Here is an 18,611-nt window from a genome sequence, read left to right on the forward strand (position 1 = left end):
CATTCTGGACTGTTCTGCTAATTGTCCCAGGCAAGAGAAATCAAAATGCTTCAGAAAAGTAAGGCCTAGTTGAGTATTTGGGTAGAGGCCCCCCCTTCAATCAGCTAGTCACTAAATGGAAATTTCATTATACGCTCATTGTGTAGAGATGGATTGATCATGCTGTAGAAAAAGGCTGGTTGCTGAGGTTCTGTCTCTTCCGTGTTTTCTCGGCCTCCTCTGCTTTTACCGAGTTAGGTCTTGAGAGTGGTGAAGGAAAACAGGTCATTTTTCCTTCATAAAGTATCACTGGGTGATTTCTCTATTTAATTATATGAACCTTATAATAGTTACAGATTAAAAAATGTTTTTTTTAAATTTTTCATCTCAAAGAGTTCTTAGTCCCCACCCCTCACAAGGTACCATGAAGGGGCACTAAAGTGCATTTTGATGCAGGGGAGTAGAGTTTGAAGGTGCTGTCCAAGCTAAGAACCAAGATGATGCTGTTTAAAAAAGAAAGGCAATTCCTTCTACCTCCATCTCTGGAGTCAACTGAGGGAGGGCAGTGAACTAGACCCTCACCAGAGGATTGTCCTAACTGTTAACTTTAGAGAAAACTGTGTAAGGACCTGCACATATAGATTCATTTATTTGTCCAAAATAGCAAAAATAGGCCTATTTCACCCTTAAGAAAGTATTTGCAAATTTGATCAGACACGATCATAAAAATGTGAATGGATTCCAGAGGCAATCCATGTGGGCATGCTCGGTGGTACTAACTATGTGTCTTCAGCTTAAAAGAACATGCTGCTGCTCGTTTTCATCAAAACATGACTTCTAACTACCATAAATAAAATACGCATGGAACAATTAAATCTTTTTCTTACAATAATTACTTTTACATTAAAAAGTCACCATCATCTTCAGATATATCGAAAATTAGGACTCTAAATCTTATTATTTCCCAGTCTTAGTTAACAATCTTGCACAGGCCCGATAATCCAAAACTTGGAGCTCTGATCTACACAGCTTGGCAGGTTTCACACAGTTTCACAGGTAGGCAACTGTGAGATATGCTTTTTTAAAATTAGCATTTTCTATCAAAACAGTCTGAAATCGTTTAAAACCCTCATAGAGACTGCATTTGTGCAACGGCACAGTCACGTAGCTAGAAGGGAGAAAACAAAATACAGTCTGGAAGATTCACCACGGTCCAAGTTTTCTTGGTCCTCAGCTGAAACCACGATGAGCCCAGGAAATCCAATTACAGTGCTTTACATAGGAAGAGAGTTGGTCCAAGAATAACTTAAGCTACTAAACAGGGACGGTCTCAACCACGGGCGATTTGATGCACTCTTCGTGCAATCTGCTCTTTTCTGCGAGGCTCAAAGAATCTTGAGCAGGATGCTCTGAAATGTGACTGTCCCCATTCAATGCAGAGCCAAACCCTTCCTGGGAGGGGCCTTTCAAGTATGAGTGAAATTCCACTGGAGGATGATTGGACCTGTGCTCGGGATATAAGCTATTGCAGGGCACACCGCTGTCGTTTTCCGAAGAGGAGCAGCAAACGATGACAGAGGGGTTGGCAGCTGGGTAGTGGGAGGCGCCGTACGCCTCTTCCGCTTGTCGGGCGTAGTCCACGAATTGCTCCGGGGTCATGGTGTAAGGCACCAGCGAGAGGGCACCGCTTTTGACAGTCTCTCTTTCCGAGTAGTTCTCGGGGATCTGGTTGGGAGTTCCTGGAATGTGGCTGTCTATTTGGTAATAGAGGGTAGAAGAGCTGGCATAAAAGGGAGCGCTTTTCGCGTGGCTTTCGTGGACGGCCGTGCCGTCGGAGTAACAAAGGACGGAAGGAAGAGGGACCCCTTCGGCATGGGGACCCAAAGCTTCCACGAAACTGTCCCCTTTCTCGTCGTCCTCCTCCTCTTCCTCCTCATCGTCCTCGTCTTCCTCCTCGTCTGACTCGCTGGGGGCCAAGCTTTGGGTGCTGGAGTCCGTGACTCCGCTGCAGAAGCTGCTACCGTCCTCCTCTTCCTCTCCTTGGCAATCTAATTCCTCCGCCGACTGCAGGTGCAGCACTGCAGCCTGGGGTTCCGTTTCAATCTCAAAATTGTCTGCGATGGAATATCCGACGGAGTGAGCCACAGGGCCCATGGAACTACTGTGGGCACTTATCTCCCCGTGGCAGCCGTTCAGCGTGGGGATTTGCTGCTCTCGGTTTTTCTCCAGTTCAAGTTTCATTATTGTGTGCAAAAAGTGAGTCCGGACACGGATAGGATTAAATTCAATTCTACCTGCTGTGTTACTACATCCTTCTTTAGTGCAGCCACATGGGAAAGACATTCGATCCACCTTGGAGGGAAGAACACAGATTAGCCCCCTGGAACTCTTACAAATCAAATAAAAATCCAGTACCTCAGGGCAAAGCCTTTGAAATCTGGGATGACTTAAACCCACTTACGCCAGAACAAACGACAATCAAACTGCAGACAGAAACAAAAAGGGAAGTGAAGGCTTAGAACATGAGTTAACCTAATTTCAAACCCATACTCAAAACTGAGTTATGGTGTGTAGTTTTAGTTCATTTATCCCTCCTGTGCTTTCTTTACTTCTGTCGCCATTCTCCGTTTCCCTCTTCTCTCCATCCCATTAATTTTGCTCCCATTTTTTCAATGCTTCTGTCCTTTCCCCAAGCTCCCTTTTATTCTGCTGCATGCCAGCTCACAGGCTCAGTTTTAAACAAACTTACTGCCCTCATCCCCACCTGCTATTTTTAGTCTAAATTACATGACACTCCTCTTTCTAGCCAGGAGTTTTTCTTTGCTTATTACAAAATGAACTTCTCTGCCTGAGGTGTCCAGATTGACACCACCTTAGTATCAAGCAGCGTGATAATTCACTCTCATTGGTGTACCTTCCCATTCTTTTGGATCCTTGGTAGGTGATGCACGTAGGCACTACAGGCTGCGATGCATACGCACATTCATGATGGTGACTGGTGGATTTCTGTTTAGTTGCTGGCTCCCCGGCCTTCCCTACCCCTCCCTTAGACTCCAAGCTTCTGGAGAGAAGGAGATGTTCATTTAATCAGTATCCCATGATTATTCGAGTGTTTGGATTCTGTAGATAGAGTGATTAGGTTCAGCAAGTGTTGTTGGACTGAGCTCTTCACTCAGGTGATGAGTGGAATTCTGGGCAATCTAAGGAACTCCTAAGATATTTGCTGGCTTAGATTCCACCTTTATGCAGACCAGAGCACAGGCAACCCGAAAGAACTTGCCCTTCTTTCCACCTTATCCAAGCATGGGGTATTTCCCATGCAAGAGAGGAGAAAGTGGATTCTAGCACAGTCACCCCGGTCCCCACAAAAAGTAGTAGCAGATGTCGAGCCAGAATCTATAGCTACTTTCTTACCTGTGATTCCCTTTTCTGTGAATCCACCTCAAGCAACTGTTCAACTGATAAGAACTGTCCTCTCCTTTTGTCTGCCTGAGAGGCTCTTATTGAAAAAGTTGAGTTTCTGCATAAAATAACAACCCCTAACTAATCATGGCGCACCAATGATATAGAAGGATAGGAACCTGAGAAGCATCTAGTTCAGGGGTCGGTAAACTCTTTTTTTGTAAAAAGGCCAGAGAATAATTATTTTAGGCTTTGTGGGCCATACAGTCTCTGCGACAACTACTCAAGCTCTGCTGTAGGAGTATGAAAGCAGTTATAGGCAACATGTAAACACACACAAAAAATACATGGCTGTGCTTCAATGAAACTTCACTTACAAAAACAGGGTGGCAGGCTAGATTTGACCTGTGAGTTATCGTTTCCCATCCCCTGATCTAGCCCAGCCCATTCATTTTAGAGGTGGGAAAACTGAACCCAGTAAGTTTACCTGACTTGCCAATTTCACATCGTGGCAAAAAGCAGAGCCAGGAGGAAAACTCAGTTTTCTTAAGTCCCAGTCTAGTAATTTTTCCACTAATCTACACTACCTCTAACCAATCATCATTTTATACCCCATGGATGGATCAGAGAATACAAACTTTAAATGTTAGGGATGTCAGGATCTCCCTGAATGCTTGTAAGAAGCCAAAATAAGCTTGCGTAATAAATGAATCCAAGAGCAAACAATTTCAACTGACAACTGCAGCTTGGATTGCCTTTCACACTGTACCATATATATATATATATATATATATATATATATATATATATATATGAATATTACATATACCCCTAAATGTCATTGAATTAGTATTTCTCTCTTCTTGACTCATGTGTCTTGCCGTACCCCAGAATTTTCTTCCACGTGTGGGAAACTTCATTACATGGAACACAACTGCCTCTTTAGGGGTTGGTGTATAATGTCATGTCTTCGGATTCCTTGAAATCCCAATCCTTACCTGACACTTAATGCCTGCCAGGCTGCAGGTACACGTTTCTGGATCACAGAACACCCGGCAGTCACAGCCACAGTCCTCTCGAGATAGGCGGATGGCTCGTAGCTCATGCTTTTCCTCCACATCAATCTTTTTCACCCCAGAGGCCCGTAGCAGTGCTCTCCGTTTTTTTGTTGGCAGGGGTTGGAGAAAGAAGTACTCGTCTACCTCGGTGTTGTCTAAATCAATATCATCATCAGAAATGTCATCCACTGTAAGAGTGCTAGCTTCTTCAGACTCCACGGTGCCATTCTTCGTCATCTAGAAATACAAAGCAGCAAAAAAGAGACTTAGCATGGACAGGGTCTAAAATCCCTACTTCTGTGCTTGGTAAGAATGAAGCTATTATATATAACATTATGTCCCCATAATCCATAAGTGTTTGTGGATGGGTGTGGGAGATTAAGAGGCATAAACTTCCAGTTACAAAATAAATGATTCATAGGGATGAAGAAAATATTTGTGAGTCAAATCATTTCCTTTTACTTTTCTCTTTAGAGAAATTACAGGAAGGAAAATGAATGCATCAAAATGATAGGCTTTTAAATGGACACAAGACTGGTTAATTGGAACTCTTAACCTCTTAATGTTAGGAGGTATAGTTGCTGGAGCTTTCAGCCTGCACGATGTGAAAAAGGCCAAAGGTTACAGATGCCCATCAGTGAAAGCTATCGTTAGACTCAGTTTGTGATGGGCAGATTTGATGTTGGAATAAATGTGTCCTTGTTCAGAGGTGACAGCATCTTAGTGGAAGCTACTGCCACCTAAATAAGCAAACTTGAAATAACAACCCTGTCTTTTGGGCTCCAGAGAAACCATGTACTAGGAAGTAAAGTTTTGCTGTCCTGTGCTGTTGGGATTACAAACACGGTTTCCCTACTGAATGTTCCATGAACGAGAGCTTGATATGACGCACTTAATCATGTCACTGTGCTCTCAGTAAGACAAGGAGCAGAGGGCAGTGTGGCAGGCTCTTGCCAACAGGCAACCCAAACAATGAACTCCTCCCTCGAAGGAGTTCATAGGAAACTGCCCAGAGCAATACCTTCCACATAATAGCACCTGTGGACGACTGTGTCTCATACCCATAACTTTTCTGCTTCTGTGTATATTTCTTTTCTAAATTAATTTCATCCATCGGGAAACCCTGACTCAGTATTTCACTTCTTACTGCCATATCACCACATAATATGTTTTCTTCATAAAAAAAATTTAGAAAGAGACATTTTCTCTGAATATAAGCAAGAACTATATTCTGGGAAGCAGCACAGGAATAAATGAAGAAACTCAGTAAGAGATTATTCAAGGAAGTTCTAGATAGGGAAGCTATTTTGATTCTTTAACTTTTATATGTATTACTTCATGAACTTCATTAACTGTAATTATTACTATGCCTTTTGATCTTAATAACAATTCAGTTATTACACAGTTAAAATACCCTGGTGACACCAGACATCAGTTTCTTATCTTCCTAGGAAAAAGTCCTGTATTTAGATAAGAATATTTATTACTGACCAAAAATCCCAACCTGGACAACTCTGAATGTATTGAAAAACAAACAGAAGACTGATCTTTGCCCTCAGGTAGAGGAAACAACACAGTAGCAAGTGTATATTAAAATATATTGCAAAGGGTCCCTGAAATGCATTGTCAAAAGCTACTAGTTTATGTATTTTTTAAAATATTTCAGAGCTTAAATCTGTGTCCTTATAAAGTTGGGCATTTCTTTTTATTGGGTTTTGTTTCTTGGTGTGATCTGTAATTTATTTCCTTCCTTGGAATTTCTTTATAAATGTATTGGTTAAGCTGTTTTCATTTTTCTGTAATGTCCACTAACAGTAACTGGTAACATCACAAAAACAACAAAAGACTTCATTTCATATCAATAGGGTTTGATTTTTTAAAAAATAATGGTTGCTGTCATATAATACATGAAATCTAAAAATCAACAAAAAATAAGACTTCAGCAAACATTTAAAAACATGACAATTTTTAAGGCAACATGACTAACCAATTGGCATCTAAGAATGAAAAAGAAACAACTGTATCTCAAATAAACTACAGATGATGCTTATTCCAATACAGTATGATCCCACTCCTGGGCATATATCTGGAGAAAACTCTAATTCGAAAAGATACATGCACCCCAGTGTTCATAGCAGCACTATTTACAATAGCCAAGATGTGGAAGTGACCTAAGTGTCATCGACAGATGAATTGATAAAGAAGATATATATAAACACACACACACACATATATATATACATACACATATATGTGATGAAATATTACTCAGCCATAAAAAAGGATGAAATAATGCCATTTGTAGCAATGTGGATAGACCTAGAGATTATCATACTAAGTGAAGTCAGACAAAGACAAACATCATATGAAATTGCTTATATGTGGAATCTAAAAAATGATACAAATGAACTTATTTACAAAAGAGAAACAGACTCACAGACAGAAAGGAAATTTATGATTACCAAAGGGGAAAGGGGAGGGGAGGGATAAATTAAGAGTTTGGGATTAAAATATACACACTACTATATACAAAATAGATAACCAACAAGGACCTACTAGATAGCACAGGGAACTATACTCAATATCTTGTAATAACCTATAATGGAAAAGAATCTGAAAAAGATATATCTATATATACATATATATATGAAGATATATATATATATTCAGTTACATATATGTATGTGTGTGTGTATATATATATATATATATATATAAACTGAATCACTTTGCTGTATACCTGAAACTAACACATTGTAAATAAACCATATTTCAATAAAAATTAAAAAAATACAATAAAACAATTCTTCACTCATAAAAAAACAAATATAAGAGCCCTTAGAAATAAAATCTGCATTTCTTATTCCCACACTTAAATTACAATAAACAGTTTCATTTTTAAATAAAAATTCAATTAAGAATCTAAAAGTCCTTGATACACAGCTAGCTACATCCTGTTCTTACTCTTGTTCAAGAACCCACAAGGGCCCTAATTTAGATTTTCAAAAAAATCTCACATTATCATTGAAGTGATCTGGCAAGGTTTTCTCCTCATCTATCCAATTTCATCTCTGCCATTTCTAGTGAAGACTGGAAATATTCTAGTTCAACCCGGTTAATTGGCTTATCTCTTTGTCCTCACGGTTTCTGGTTTGGTTATGTAACCACTGACAGATACTACTCTCTGCTGTCCCCTTGGAAGCCCTTCCCCAGCCCTCTCCTCCAGGATATGCCCATTTGTCCCTTTAAAACGGAGACCAAACCTATCGAGTTTAAATGCTCCTTTAAATCAGAGTATTACATACATTATTTTCAAATGCATTTTTCTATATTAGAGCAACGGGGAAGTAAGTCAATGAGCTCTCTATTTCTGTCCACCAACTCATGTTCATCATGCTTTCAAGATCTCGTACAACAAACTCTAAGGAGTCTTCCATGATTTCCTCATCTGTTTTTGCTGACTCCTTTACCCCATTGGCCCATCTTCACAAGAATATTTATTTTGTACATTTTGTCTCTGACATGAGTGATACCTATAAATGTCTTCTTCCTATCTCAAAATAGAATCATTGAATTTTCAGATGTTAGTTCATCAAATACAGCCTCCTTATTTTATGCATTACTGAGGCTCAGATTAATTGTGTCCTCTCCAAGACATGCTTATAGAACCTAATTCCCTGACCCCTATTTTAGCATGCTTTTCCCTGTGTAAAACAGATAGATTCCAAGTTTTCAATGGTACCTAATGCAGTACAGGGACTGTAATGTGGAGTTAAACCTCAATGTGTCTAACAAGCTATTTTGTTTACAAAATAAATACATACAGAGTAACCAGCATATTCAAAGGAATGCTCTCTTTTGAAGTAGATTCCTTAGAAGCCAATCTGGGATTTGGACCATTTCTAGCTCAGTGTTCTTTTCCCAAAGAACACTGCCTTTCCAAGAGCTCAAACAAAGCTTGCCAAAAATGTGGTTTAGGGAGACCACCAAAGGATCCTGACCTTCAAGCCTGTTTTTGTGTGTGTGTGTGTGTGTGTGTGTGTGTGTTGGTGTGTGTGTGTGTGTGTGTGTGTGTGTGAGAGAGAGAGAGAGAGAGAGAGAGAATGTGTTGGTGTGTGTGTGTGTGTGTGTGTGTGTGTGTGAGAGAGAGAGAGAGAGAGAAAGAGAAAAAAAGAGAGATTGGAGGTGGAGGTGAAAGAAAGGTGAGAGAATCAGACATGAGATGATAATAGTAACAACAGTTCTGAATCTGTGTGTCACTGCTGCAAGCACTTTACCTGCGTTTACTCATTGACCATCACAAAAATCTCATGAAGTAGATATTAGCATTCTATCCATATAACTGATGGGGAAACTGAGGCACAGGAATGCTAAATAACTTGTCCAAGATCATAAGCAGTGAGGTGTGTACCACATCAGAATCCTAAATATTTAACTTATAGCTTGGGTTCTTAACTGTCTTGATAATTATATAGATATACTTTTTATATATTTAATATATATTCAGTAATCTTTTGTGCTTATTTGACATTAGGCTCTAAGTGTGTTGGTGCACAAGACATGGGTCTTGAAATCAATGGATTGGAGTAAAGAGAAGAGGAATCTAGTAATTTTAATCCAATTTATAAGGATTTCCTAGCTGAGCTTGAACACAAGGCATTGAAACCATGCAGGAGGGCCACCTTGAGGTGGGGCTGGTGATGGGGTGAGGAGGGTAGACTTTCACATCTAAGCTTGAATCCGAAGGTGGAGTAGCAGTTAGCTGAACAGGTGGAGGCAGAAGGTATTCCCCACTGAGCAACAACAGCTTCAAAGGCCTGAGATGGGACAGAGCATGCATTCATCGGCTTGCAAATTAGCCAGACTGGCTGAACTTTTGTGGCATCCCTTCCTGTCTTGATCCATAAGCAAAGAACAAAAAAGTAAATAAACATCAGGTTTTCAGAAAGTAGCATCTCCCTTTCCCTGCCTTAGCCATTTTACAGGTGAAAAGTAATGACTTAACTGATAATTTGATTTAGTGATCCTTATTTTATATTTATCTCACCTATATGTGCATTTATTTATACTGTATTGGAAGTATCTTAAGGTGTGTGTGTGTGTGTGTGTGTGTGTGTGTACTTGCTTTGTTCCAATGATGCTACTTAAGATAGGACTTAGTTCTTGAGCCACTGTGTAAACTTGTCCAGACTCACTCTACAAATGAAAGGACTATAACTTTTCTTAAACAGAATTGAAACATCTTACTTTTGCAAATCTGTCTGATATGTACTGTTACGTATGAGTAAACAGTTCCCAAAGCGCAACAGAGTAAAACCTTTGCCCATCTAAATACATTTGCGGGATGGGACACATTACACATTACTGTCAGAATCGGCGGAGTGATTCTCAGACTATCGTGAATCAAGTACCAGGTCAGGCGGGGCAGTGAGTGAGTCGGGGGGGAGGGGATTATCAACTCAGCATTCAATCTTTTGTGTTTTTTTTTGGCTATAGCATGTAGTGGATATATTCCACTGTAAATTCCTACGAGATGAAATTTTTGATGAATTAAGTGCTTGAAGAAACTAATTTAATGCAAAATGATTATGGAGAGGGAAACAATACTGAAAATGTGGATTGACTATAATGCTGAAAACAAAACAAAACCCACAGAAATAAAAACACTTCCCTTCAGTGGTTAAAAGGTGTTCTTATTAATAAAATCTCCTGCTTATTACAAAGTTCTTAACACATGTAACAATGACAGTGCAAACAAGAATGTGAAAGAATAATTCAATTCCACAAACACTGATTCCTGCCTATTATAATGATGATGATATGTATAATGGGTGGGCCAAGCTATCATATACTGAAAACCAGGTACTGAACTCCCTCCATACTTTATATAAATTATCTCACCTGATTTGCAAACAATCTTAGGAAGTATTTTTACAGTTGAGAAAACTGGAGCTTTTGTTTTTGTTTTGCAACAGTGTTTTTTTCTTTTTTTTTAAATTGATCTTTATTGGAGTATAATTGCCTCACAATACCGTGTTAGTTTCTGTTGTACACCAAAGTGAATCAGCCACATGCATACATATGTCCCCATATCCCCTCCCCTTTGAGCCTCCCTCCCATTCTCCCTATCCCACACATCGCAAAGCATGGAGCTGATCTCCCTGTGCTATGCTGCTGCTTCCCACTAGCTAACTATTTTACATTTGGTAGTGTATATATGTCGATGCTACTGTCACTTGGCCCCAGCTTCCCCCTCCCACCCCATATCCTCAAGTCCATTCTCTATGTCTACAGCTTTATTCCTGCCCTGCAACTAGGTTCCTCAGTACCATTTCTTTTTTTTTTTTTTAGATTCCATACATATGCCTTAGAATACAGTATTTGGAGAAGACTGGAGCCTTGAGAACATAATTTGCCAAAGTCTAGTTACATAGATAATTAGTGATTGCACTGAGAATCAAACTCAGGTCTATTTGACTCCAAAGCTTGAGCCAGGCTCACGAGACCAGTTTGGAGTGAAAATTCTTAGAGTAATAGGAAACCTGTATGGAAGAAAAGAAAAGGATATGGTTGCAGCCACGCTCTAAGAGCTGATCTCGGCACTGCAGAGCAGGAGGCAAAGAGCAGACAAGCTTCCTTATAATTAGCTCATTCAGAAATAAAAAAATATATGACTCATATACAGAGACCAGGAGCTCAAAAAAGAAGACAGGAAGCCAGCTGAAGATATGACATTCTCACCAGTTAGCATTTCCTTTCAGTTTATATTTTGTGGGCTTGCGGAGGTGTTCTTTCTAATAGATATGCCAGCAAAAGAAGCTGGTCCAAGTGACAGCTACCACTGTTGAAATAATGTTACTTTTGATTTCCTCAGCTGACTTTTAACTCATTTACCCTGGCCTGCATTTAATCAGCATAGTATGCTGCCTAATTCTGTAGTAATATATTAGTGTTGGTAATTGGTTTTATGTATACCTCCCTCATTCATTCTACTGTGAATACATTGAGAACAAGGACCATATCTGTCTTGCTCATAACTCTGTCTCCAGCACTGTGTTAACTGCAACCTCATACTAATTGATTAATAAATATTTTTGAATGAATGAATGAATATCCTTAATGACTATGCCATGCTGCCAGCCGCTGTATTAGGTATCAGGGTTTACACATGTATAACAGTGCTTCCATCTGAGTAGCTTCTAGTCTGCTGGGGAGATGACCATGTAACAAATATGATACAGTGTGGTAAGTTCAATAAAATATATGAGCGGTGGGAAGGAGGAAATGATTGACAAATAAAATGGGAGGGGAGATACAAAGACACAAAGTAGAATTATTTACTTCTTATTCTGATTCCACAGTCCCTATCAAGGAGAAAAACCTTTAAACAAGAAATGGGAAAACAGCTAGGAAGGATTTCATATAAAAACAAGAGGTGGGAGAGAGTGAAAGAGTACTCAGCTGTTTTATGTAAGCATAGCCAGGCCCAGGATATTCATGTTTTAGAGCAATGAAAAAGCTTAAAGTTATGATTGCTCAGTCAAATATCTGTGAAGAGTCATAGGGAAAGGAATTGAAAGGTAATCAAAATGCAAGTGAACTATTATTTTAAAAAGTGCTAATTCTAGGGCTTCCCTGGTGACGCAGTGGTTGAGAGTCCGCCTGTTGATGCAGGGGACACGGGTTCGTGCCCTGGTCCGGGAAGATCCCACATGCCGCGGAGCGGCTGGGCTCGTGGGCCATGGCGTCCGGAGCCTGTGCTCCGCAACGGGAGAGGCCACAACAGTGAGAGGCCCGCACACCGCAAAAATAAATAAATAAATAAATAAATAAAAATAAAAAGTGCTAATTCTAGATAAAATTCCAGAAAAGATGATTTAAACAGATGGTCTGTACATGTGAAAAGAGAGAACAGTGACTGTTGCCTGGGCTCACTAGGGAGAGAATGTCCATTTGTCAAATTAAAGCCCATGAAGAATCTTAACATATAAAACAGACGAAAGCAAGAGTGAGGCACCCAGAGCCCTGATCCCATGGAACATAATTAGAAAACCAGTGATCTAGTCTTGAGATTCTCTGACAAAATTTCTTATGTTCTGTACATGGAAGGATGGAATACAAGATGATTAATAAGGGTATGGTTGAATGCATGGATTTTTAGTTAGTTGAAACTTTGAAAATGTTTCAAAGAACAGCGATGCTCGGCTCCTTTGCACCACCAATAAGGGATGTGACACCTACACATCCTATCGGCAGCAGTGACCCACCTGGCAAGGAATCTCCAGGGACGTCGCTGTGGGGGTGGTGACAGGAAAGTCTCCCCCCTTTTCCTCTTTTTTTTTTTTTTTTTTTTTTGCGATATGCGGGCCTCTCACTGCTGTGGCCTCTCCCACTGCGGAGCACAGGCTCCGGACGCGCAGGCTCAGCGGCCATGGCTCACGGGCCCAGCCGCTCCGCGGCATGTGGGATCCTCCCGGACCGGGGCACGAACCCGTGTCCCCTGTATCGGCAGGCGGACTCTCAACCACTGCGCCACCAGGGAAGCCCCCCCGTTTTCCTCTTGAGGGTCACTACTCTGAGAGGGTATCCTGAACTTGGCCCTGTCTTGTTAAATATAGTTTTTAAATAATATATTGGAAGAATAACTAAAAGTCAGGCTAATCGCATCTTCAGATGACAAGATTAGGTTCATTAAAATAAAAACCAAAACTTTATTGATCCTTCTCTGTACACCATGTCTAGCACTAAAGAGGATTCTTGCCCAGGAGATGTTAAAAAGTTTTAATTTATGTAATGATGCAGACCTGATTTACCCGGGTTTTGTGTGTTTGCTTGCTTGTTTTTTGATTGTTGTTGTTGTTTTACTTACCACCAGCATAATATGAACAAAAAAATTGATTAAGGTCCAGAAAGCTACTGTACCTTTAGTGTATACTGTGGATAGAGTATCCACAACTTGGGAGAATGTAATGTAACCTACTGAACAAATCCCACTAGGAGTACAATGTCCAGATCAAGTACCATATTTTGAGGTGGACATTAATAAATAGCATTATATCCAGAAGAAGGTAACCGAGGCCATAAAGTGTCTGAAAAACAGAAGGATTAGTGAAAAGAACTAGGGATGTTTCATCTTATAGAACAGAGATACATGGAGCCCATCCATATAGCCTATTATCAAATATTTGCGTGTCCATCAACACTGCTTTCAAACACTTGGAGTTTGGAGAACTGGGACAAGATTTATTCTACGTCCTTAGAGGCCAGAATTAGGGTCAAAAGGTATAATTAGATGATAGCAATTTGATCAACAGAAAGAAGAGCTTTCTAACAATTTACAGCTACAAAATGGAATTGGCTTTCTCAAAAAGCAGTGTGCTTTTATATATAGTAGTGTATATATGTTAATCCCAACCTCCTTATTTATCCCTCCCCCCTTTTCCTCTTTGGTAACCATAATCAACTATGCTACAATAAAATTTTTAAAAAATCAGTCTACTTTGGGTTGCCAGAGATGTATAGTAAGAGGCTGGATATAAAAATCTGCATTTTTACATGCAAATACACACATGATATGTATTTGATGAAAGGAATTCCTGGTTACATGCTACGAGCTGGATAGATAACCTGGTCATTAAGGTCTCTGGCAAACTGAAGTAAAACATTCATATCATTTTGATATTCAGTCAAATCTTATAGTATAATTCTTTGGCTCATTAGTTGTTAATTGCAGGTAGCAAATTGGAACCAGATTAATCATGTCCTTGAAGAACCAGAAATGTTTGGTTGTTTTGTCAGCTAATAAGTATTTCAACAACCTGAATTTACAATGAGTCTTTGGTTTACATATCAGCCCAAAAGTCACCAGAAAAGATGATAATATCAACAATAAGACATATAAATTTTTCATACATTCCTTTATCCTCCCTTCTGGTTCAGACAAACCTTGTCTCTTTTAGCGGCAGCTAATAAGCTAAATGAATCCAAGAGTGTGGCTGATAAATATTTAACAACTGGGTCTCTGAAAAAAAAAGGGAGGGGTGTTTCTAATTTGTTGTCGAATTTGTTTGTCTAATTGTGCTGTTAGTTTTGTGTTTGGCAAGTCGCACGGTGTGAATACTCCCATCATGGGTGATTTTGAGCTACCGTGGGGAAGAGATGAGACAATCCTCTTTAGTGAAGAATTTTTACAAGCTGGCTACAGCACACCACTGCATGAACCCCATATTCTAATCAGGAGAATCAGTTCAACAGATTTCTCCTCAATGAGAAGATCAATGTTTACTGTACAGGAAGAATGTAGAGATGTGATTACATATGCTTAAGTTTTCCATTTAAATGAAAATGCCAGCAATATTTTGAAAGAACCTATTCTTAAATATATTGCATTTGCTCAGGGCTGAAGCCCAGTCTCTCAGGATGCATCACTTTGGTTAGATGTGTCTTCTCTGTTCTTGCCAAAATAGGCTGTGCATGTGACATGGCAAATGGAAATCAAAGTTTTGCATTCAGTGTTGGAGCAGGCCTCCACTGAGGGATGCATTCTGGAAGCACTGGTACTAAGTATGCTCCTGAGTAATCTCTACAGAGGCTGACAAAGAAGTTCTGTAGGAATAAGTGGAGCTTAAGACTACCAAGATCAGCAGATTCTGACCCGTCTAATAAGAACTGTGGTATAAGGAAATAGTTAAAACCACATCCCCAAATTTTGAAACTATAGGTTAGAGATATTCGGTGTCAGCCACCTCTCACAAACCTCTAATCCCTCCTATCTCCTAGGTATTTAAGAACTTTACCTGTAGGTTAGTTAAATCACAAGACTCTTAAGAGGATACAACGGGCAGGGCTGGGGGTGAGGAGGAAGAATTATAATATTGTACAGGTAAATTTCTAAATGAATAACACACAGTCATAAATCTAAGATTTGGGGCGAAGGAGATTTAGATAGAGATATTTTCAAGGTTGCTCCTTAAAGGAAGAGTCACCATCTGGTAACTTTTTTTGTGAAGAAAGACAGCAAACAACCGAGCATTGGTCAAGGAACACATGAGAAAACTGTATAACTTTGGAAAGCCTCTGGAAATGGTACAAGAGTAGAGAAAGCCTTGATCTTAGAAAGGAGAGGAAAAACAATCAATGTTGAAAAAACATTGAGAAAGAGAGTCCAGTGAAAGCTGTGAAAACTAAGGTACATTTCCTATACCAAGGTAGTAGAATCCAGTAAAATATAACCCCAGATGCAATTCGAATGCCAAGGCTCTTTTGAAACATATAAATAGCCGCCTAATGCATTTTACAGACCCATGTGAAATGGGAATAAAGTCTAATGTAATTGTTCAACAATGTGGTGCAGATGATGAAATCTAAGTACTTAATTTGGAAAAAAGTATAGTATTAAGATGACTGCATTGATTACTGTGAAGAGTACAACATGTTTGAATGGGCTTGACAGGGAAAAAGTACTGTGCTCTGTAATTTAGAAATCTAAAGCCAGTTATTTCTTCTAGAAACATGCACTTTATTCAATAAGCTTTCTCTATTAATTGTTTCTAGGCAATGTTTGGAACACCAATGCCAACAACAAAAAAGACACACTTGAACCCCCCCAAATAAAATTGGATTTGTTCTACAAATCTAATTGCATATATTATTTCTTAATATATTTAACTCATAATTTGATTAAGAGATGAATCACTAAATAAGAAGACATTTTACAATGAAGAGCTAAATTTCTATCTTATTTTGTTTCCAAAGAAACATCAAGATGCGTGTCTGTGTTCTTTTTACTAATCTTTCACTATGAAGGCCCCATGGGAGGAGGTGTTATTGTATAAATAGGCTCACTATTTAGAACCTAGAGAGACACCCTGGAAAGACGCACAGGTAGAATGGAAAGAGAAACTTCTTACTCTTCTGGGGCTGTTGGTTCTGAAGTAAGTAGAAAGGAAACTACCCAGTTCCAAGTCCAATGAGTTTCCTAGCAAGGGCTTAGGAAAAACTTTGATGTTGAGTGCTTTGGAAAGTGTTTTTTGTCAGATGATGCCTTCTCTCTCCTTACTCAATGGGCAGTTCGCTGTCACCCACAGAGGGCCACCTCCAGGCAGAACCGAAGTGGCAAAGTTTGTCTTTAATAATCCTCCTTTCCTCTTTGGACCCCTCTCTCAGCTACTGACCCTCTCTTGCTGCTCCAGCCAAAAAATGGAATCAATTTAGTCACATTTCATTTCTTTCTTTCTTTTTTTTTTTTTGGCAGTACGCGGCCTCTCACTGTTGTGGCCTCTCCCGTTGCGGAGCACAGGCTCCGGACGCGCAGGCCCAGCGGCCATGGCTCATGGGCCCAGCCGCTCCATGGCATGTGGGATCGTTTCTTATGCCAGAGGTATATTTCAAAACAAATGTCACATTAAAAGTGAAACTTCAAGTATCAGAGTGAAATTTTTGGATAGGTAATGTTTTTGGGTAGCTAATGTTAGATTTTGGGTAGTTAAACCTTAGACAAGCATAGTCAATGCTATTTAAAAACTCATAAAAGTTAATACACTAGAGGAATCACAACTAAAATATATGTTTTCCTTCATTAATTCCCCTCAGATTTTTTTAGCCAGTGAGTCCACATTGCCGTGATCTTTCATTCGTTTTATGTGACATGTGTTTCCGAGTTTTTGAATACTTTCAGTATAGTGAGGCTTAGATCAGATCACCTTAGAATCCCATTATCTTTTTGCTTGATATTCATTTGGAAGGAGTGATGATGTCCAAAGGCCTTTTGTTTATATCTTCACCAAAAGGGAAAGCTGCATGTTTTCAGTTATCAATGACAAACCAAGACATGACACCCACTCGGATGAATGCCTTCCCAACTTCCAAAACTAAGCACAATGACAAAAGTGAATCAATAATAGAAGCCTCATTTTTGCTTCTTCTTTAGCTTGTTAAAAATAAAAGGGTAGAAGTAACTGAATACAAATTATAGTATCAGAATATATCATTGCCTCGTATGGAGGAAGGACCCTGCAGGTGTGCAGCTCCCCCTAATAGTCATGGCACGTACACTGTGCTTCAAAGGTCACCACAGTAAATCCTCTCTCAGATAGAATTACAGTCCCCCAGCTGTTAAAAAACCGCTGCACAAAGTACCAAACCCCAGAAAGGGACAACTCCCTATAGGTACAGAGATTGTCTTTCCCAACGCCTGTAGGGAATAATCGATTAATTTTAGAATAGTAAGGAACAGGATAACAAAACCAGTTTTCTATTGAGCGAGCCAGTTACTTAACATCTTTGTGCTTCTTCTTGGGCTGTACACATGGTCTCATAATTTACCTACCAGTGGGGTTTTGTTAGGGTTAAATAATGTTTATAAAATGCCTGGCAAATAAAAATCACTTAATGAATAGCAGCCATCACTATTCTGCCAATATTTGAATCTGGACAATGACCTCACCCTTTGGGTAGGGGCTAGAGTTGGTTTGCAGGCTATTAGAAAGGCAGAGGGTGGATTTCAGAAGAAAATCTGAGCATTATCATTAAATTAGGCTACATGCAAAGCAATCATGGAGAACAACAGTAACAGTGTCTTGCTACCAAAAAATCTTAAAAGAGACTTTCATTGAAATCTGTCAAAAATACCACCAAAGGAAATATGAGACACTACTCTCTTCTACACTTTAGGCTAGGTTGTGTCTAGCTTCATTTAAGCAACTGCCTTCTTGTAAATTGGGAACAAAGCACATGCATACACTGCAAAATACATAAAAACAAAGTGTTTTGAAACACACATCACACCTCTGCCAACTGACTTCATACTGGAAACTAAAGGTACAGGTAACACAGATGTGCTTATGGTGCTTCTGCTATTTAACCAGCGACCTTTATGTTTAGCACTCTGGATTTCCTAAGAAAGATTTCCTTTTTCATTAGATAATGATGGGAGAGCATTTTCTACATATTGATAGGCTGATGGCTCAATACAAACACAAAGAGTGTCTCCGGTTGTGGAAAAGGTTTTCTGAGCTGTGTTTCTCTCCACTTAATCTCTAAGGTGGCACAACAATAGTTATGTCCACCTGGACCTTTCCCAGACATCACTTTGATAACTCAAAAGCCTCTCAAAAGCAGTATCTCCAAAAATGATCTCATTATATAACCACCACCGCACTGCCCCCACCCCCA

At 39.5% G+C, this 18,611-nt stretch overlaps 1 protein-coding gene across 1 annotated transcript in view; it reads right to left on the minus strand.

Annotated features, from left to right (window-relative positions):
• Window positions 1-354: 354 nt before the first annotated feature.
• CSRNP3 (cysteine and serine rich nuclear protein 3) overlaps window positions 355-18,611 on the minus strand; it is a 93,467-nt gene continuing 75,210 nt past the window's right edge. The window contains exons 4-5 of the mRNA XM_007450057.1: window positions 4,380-4,676; window positions 355-2,331 (exon numbers count right to left, since the gene is read on the minus strand). Coding sequence (XP_007450119.1) covers window positions 1,294-2,331; window positions 4,380-4,676 — 1,335 coding nt within the window. The 3' untranslated portion in view covers window positions 355-1,293. The remainder of the gene's footprint in view (window positions 2,332-4,379; window positions 4,677-18,611) is intronic.

Source organism: Lipotes vexillifer, unplaced genomic scaffold (genome assembly GCF_000442215.2).
Source record: "Lipotes vexillifer unplaced genomic scaffold, Lipotes_vexillifer_v1.1 scaffold330, whole genome shotgun sequence".
In the NCBI taxonomy this organism is placed as follows: domain Eukaryota; kingdom Metazoa; phylum Chordata; class Mammalia; order Artiodactyla; family Lipotidae; genus Lipotes; species Lipotes vexillifer.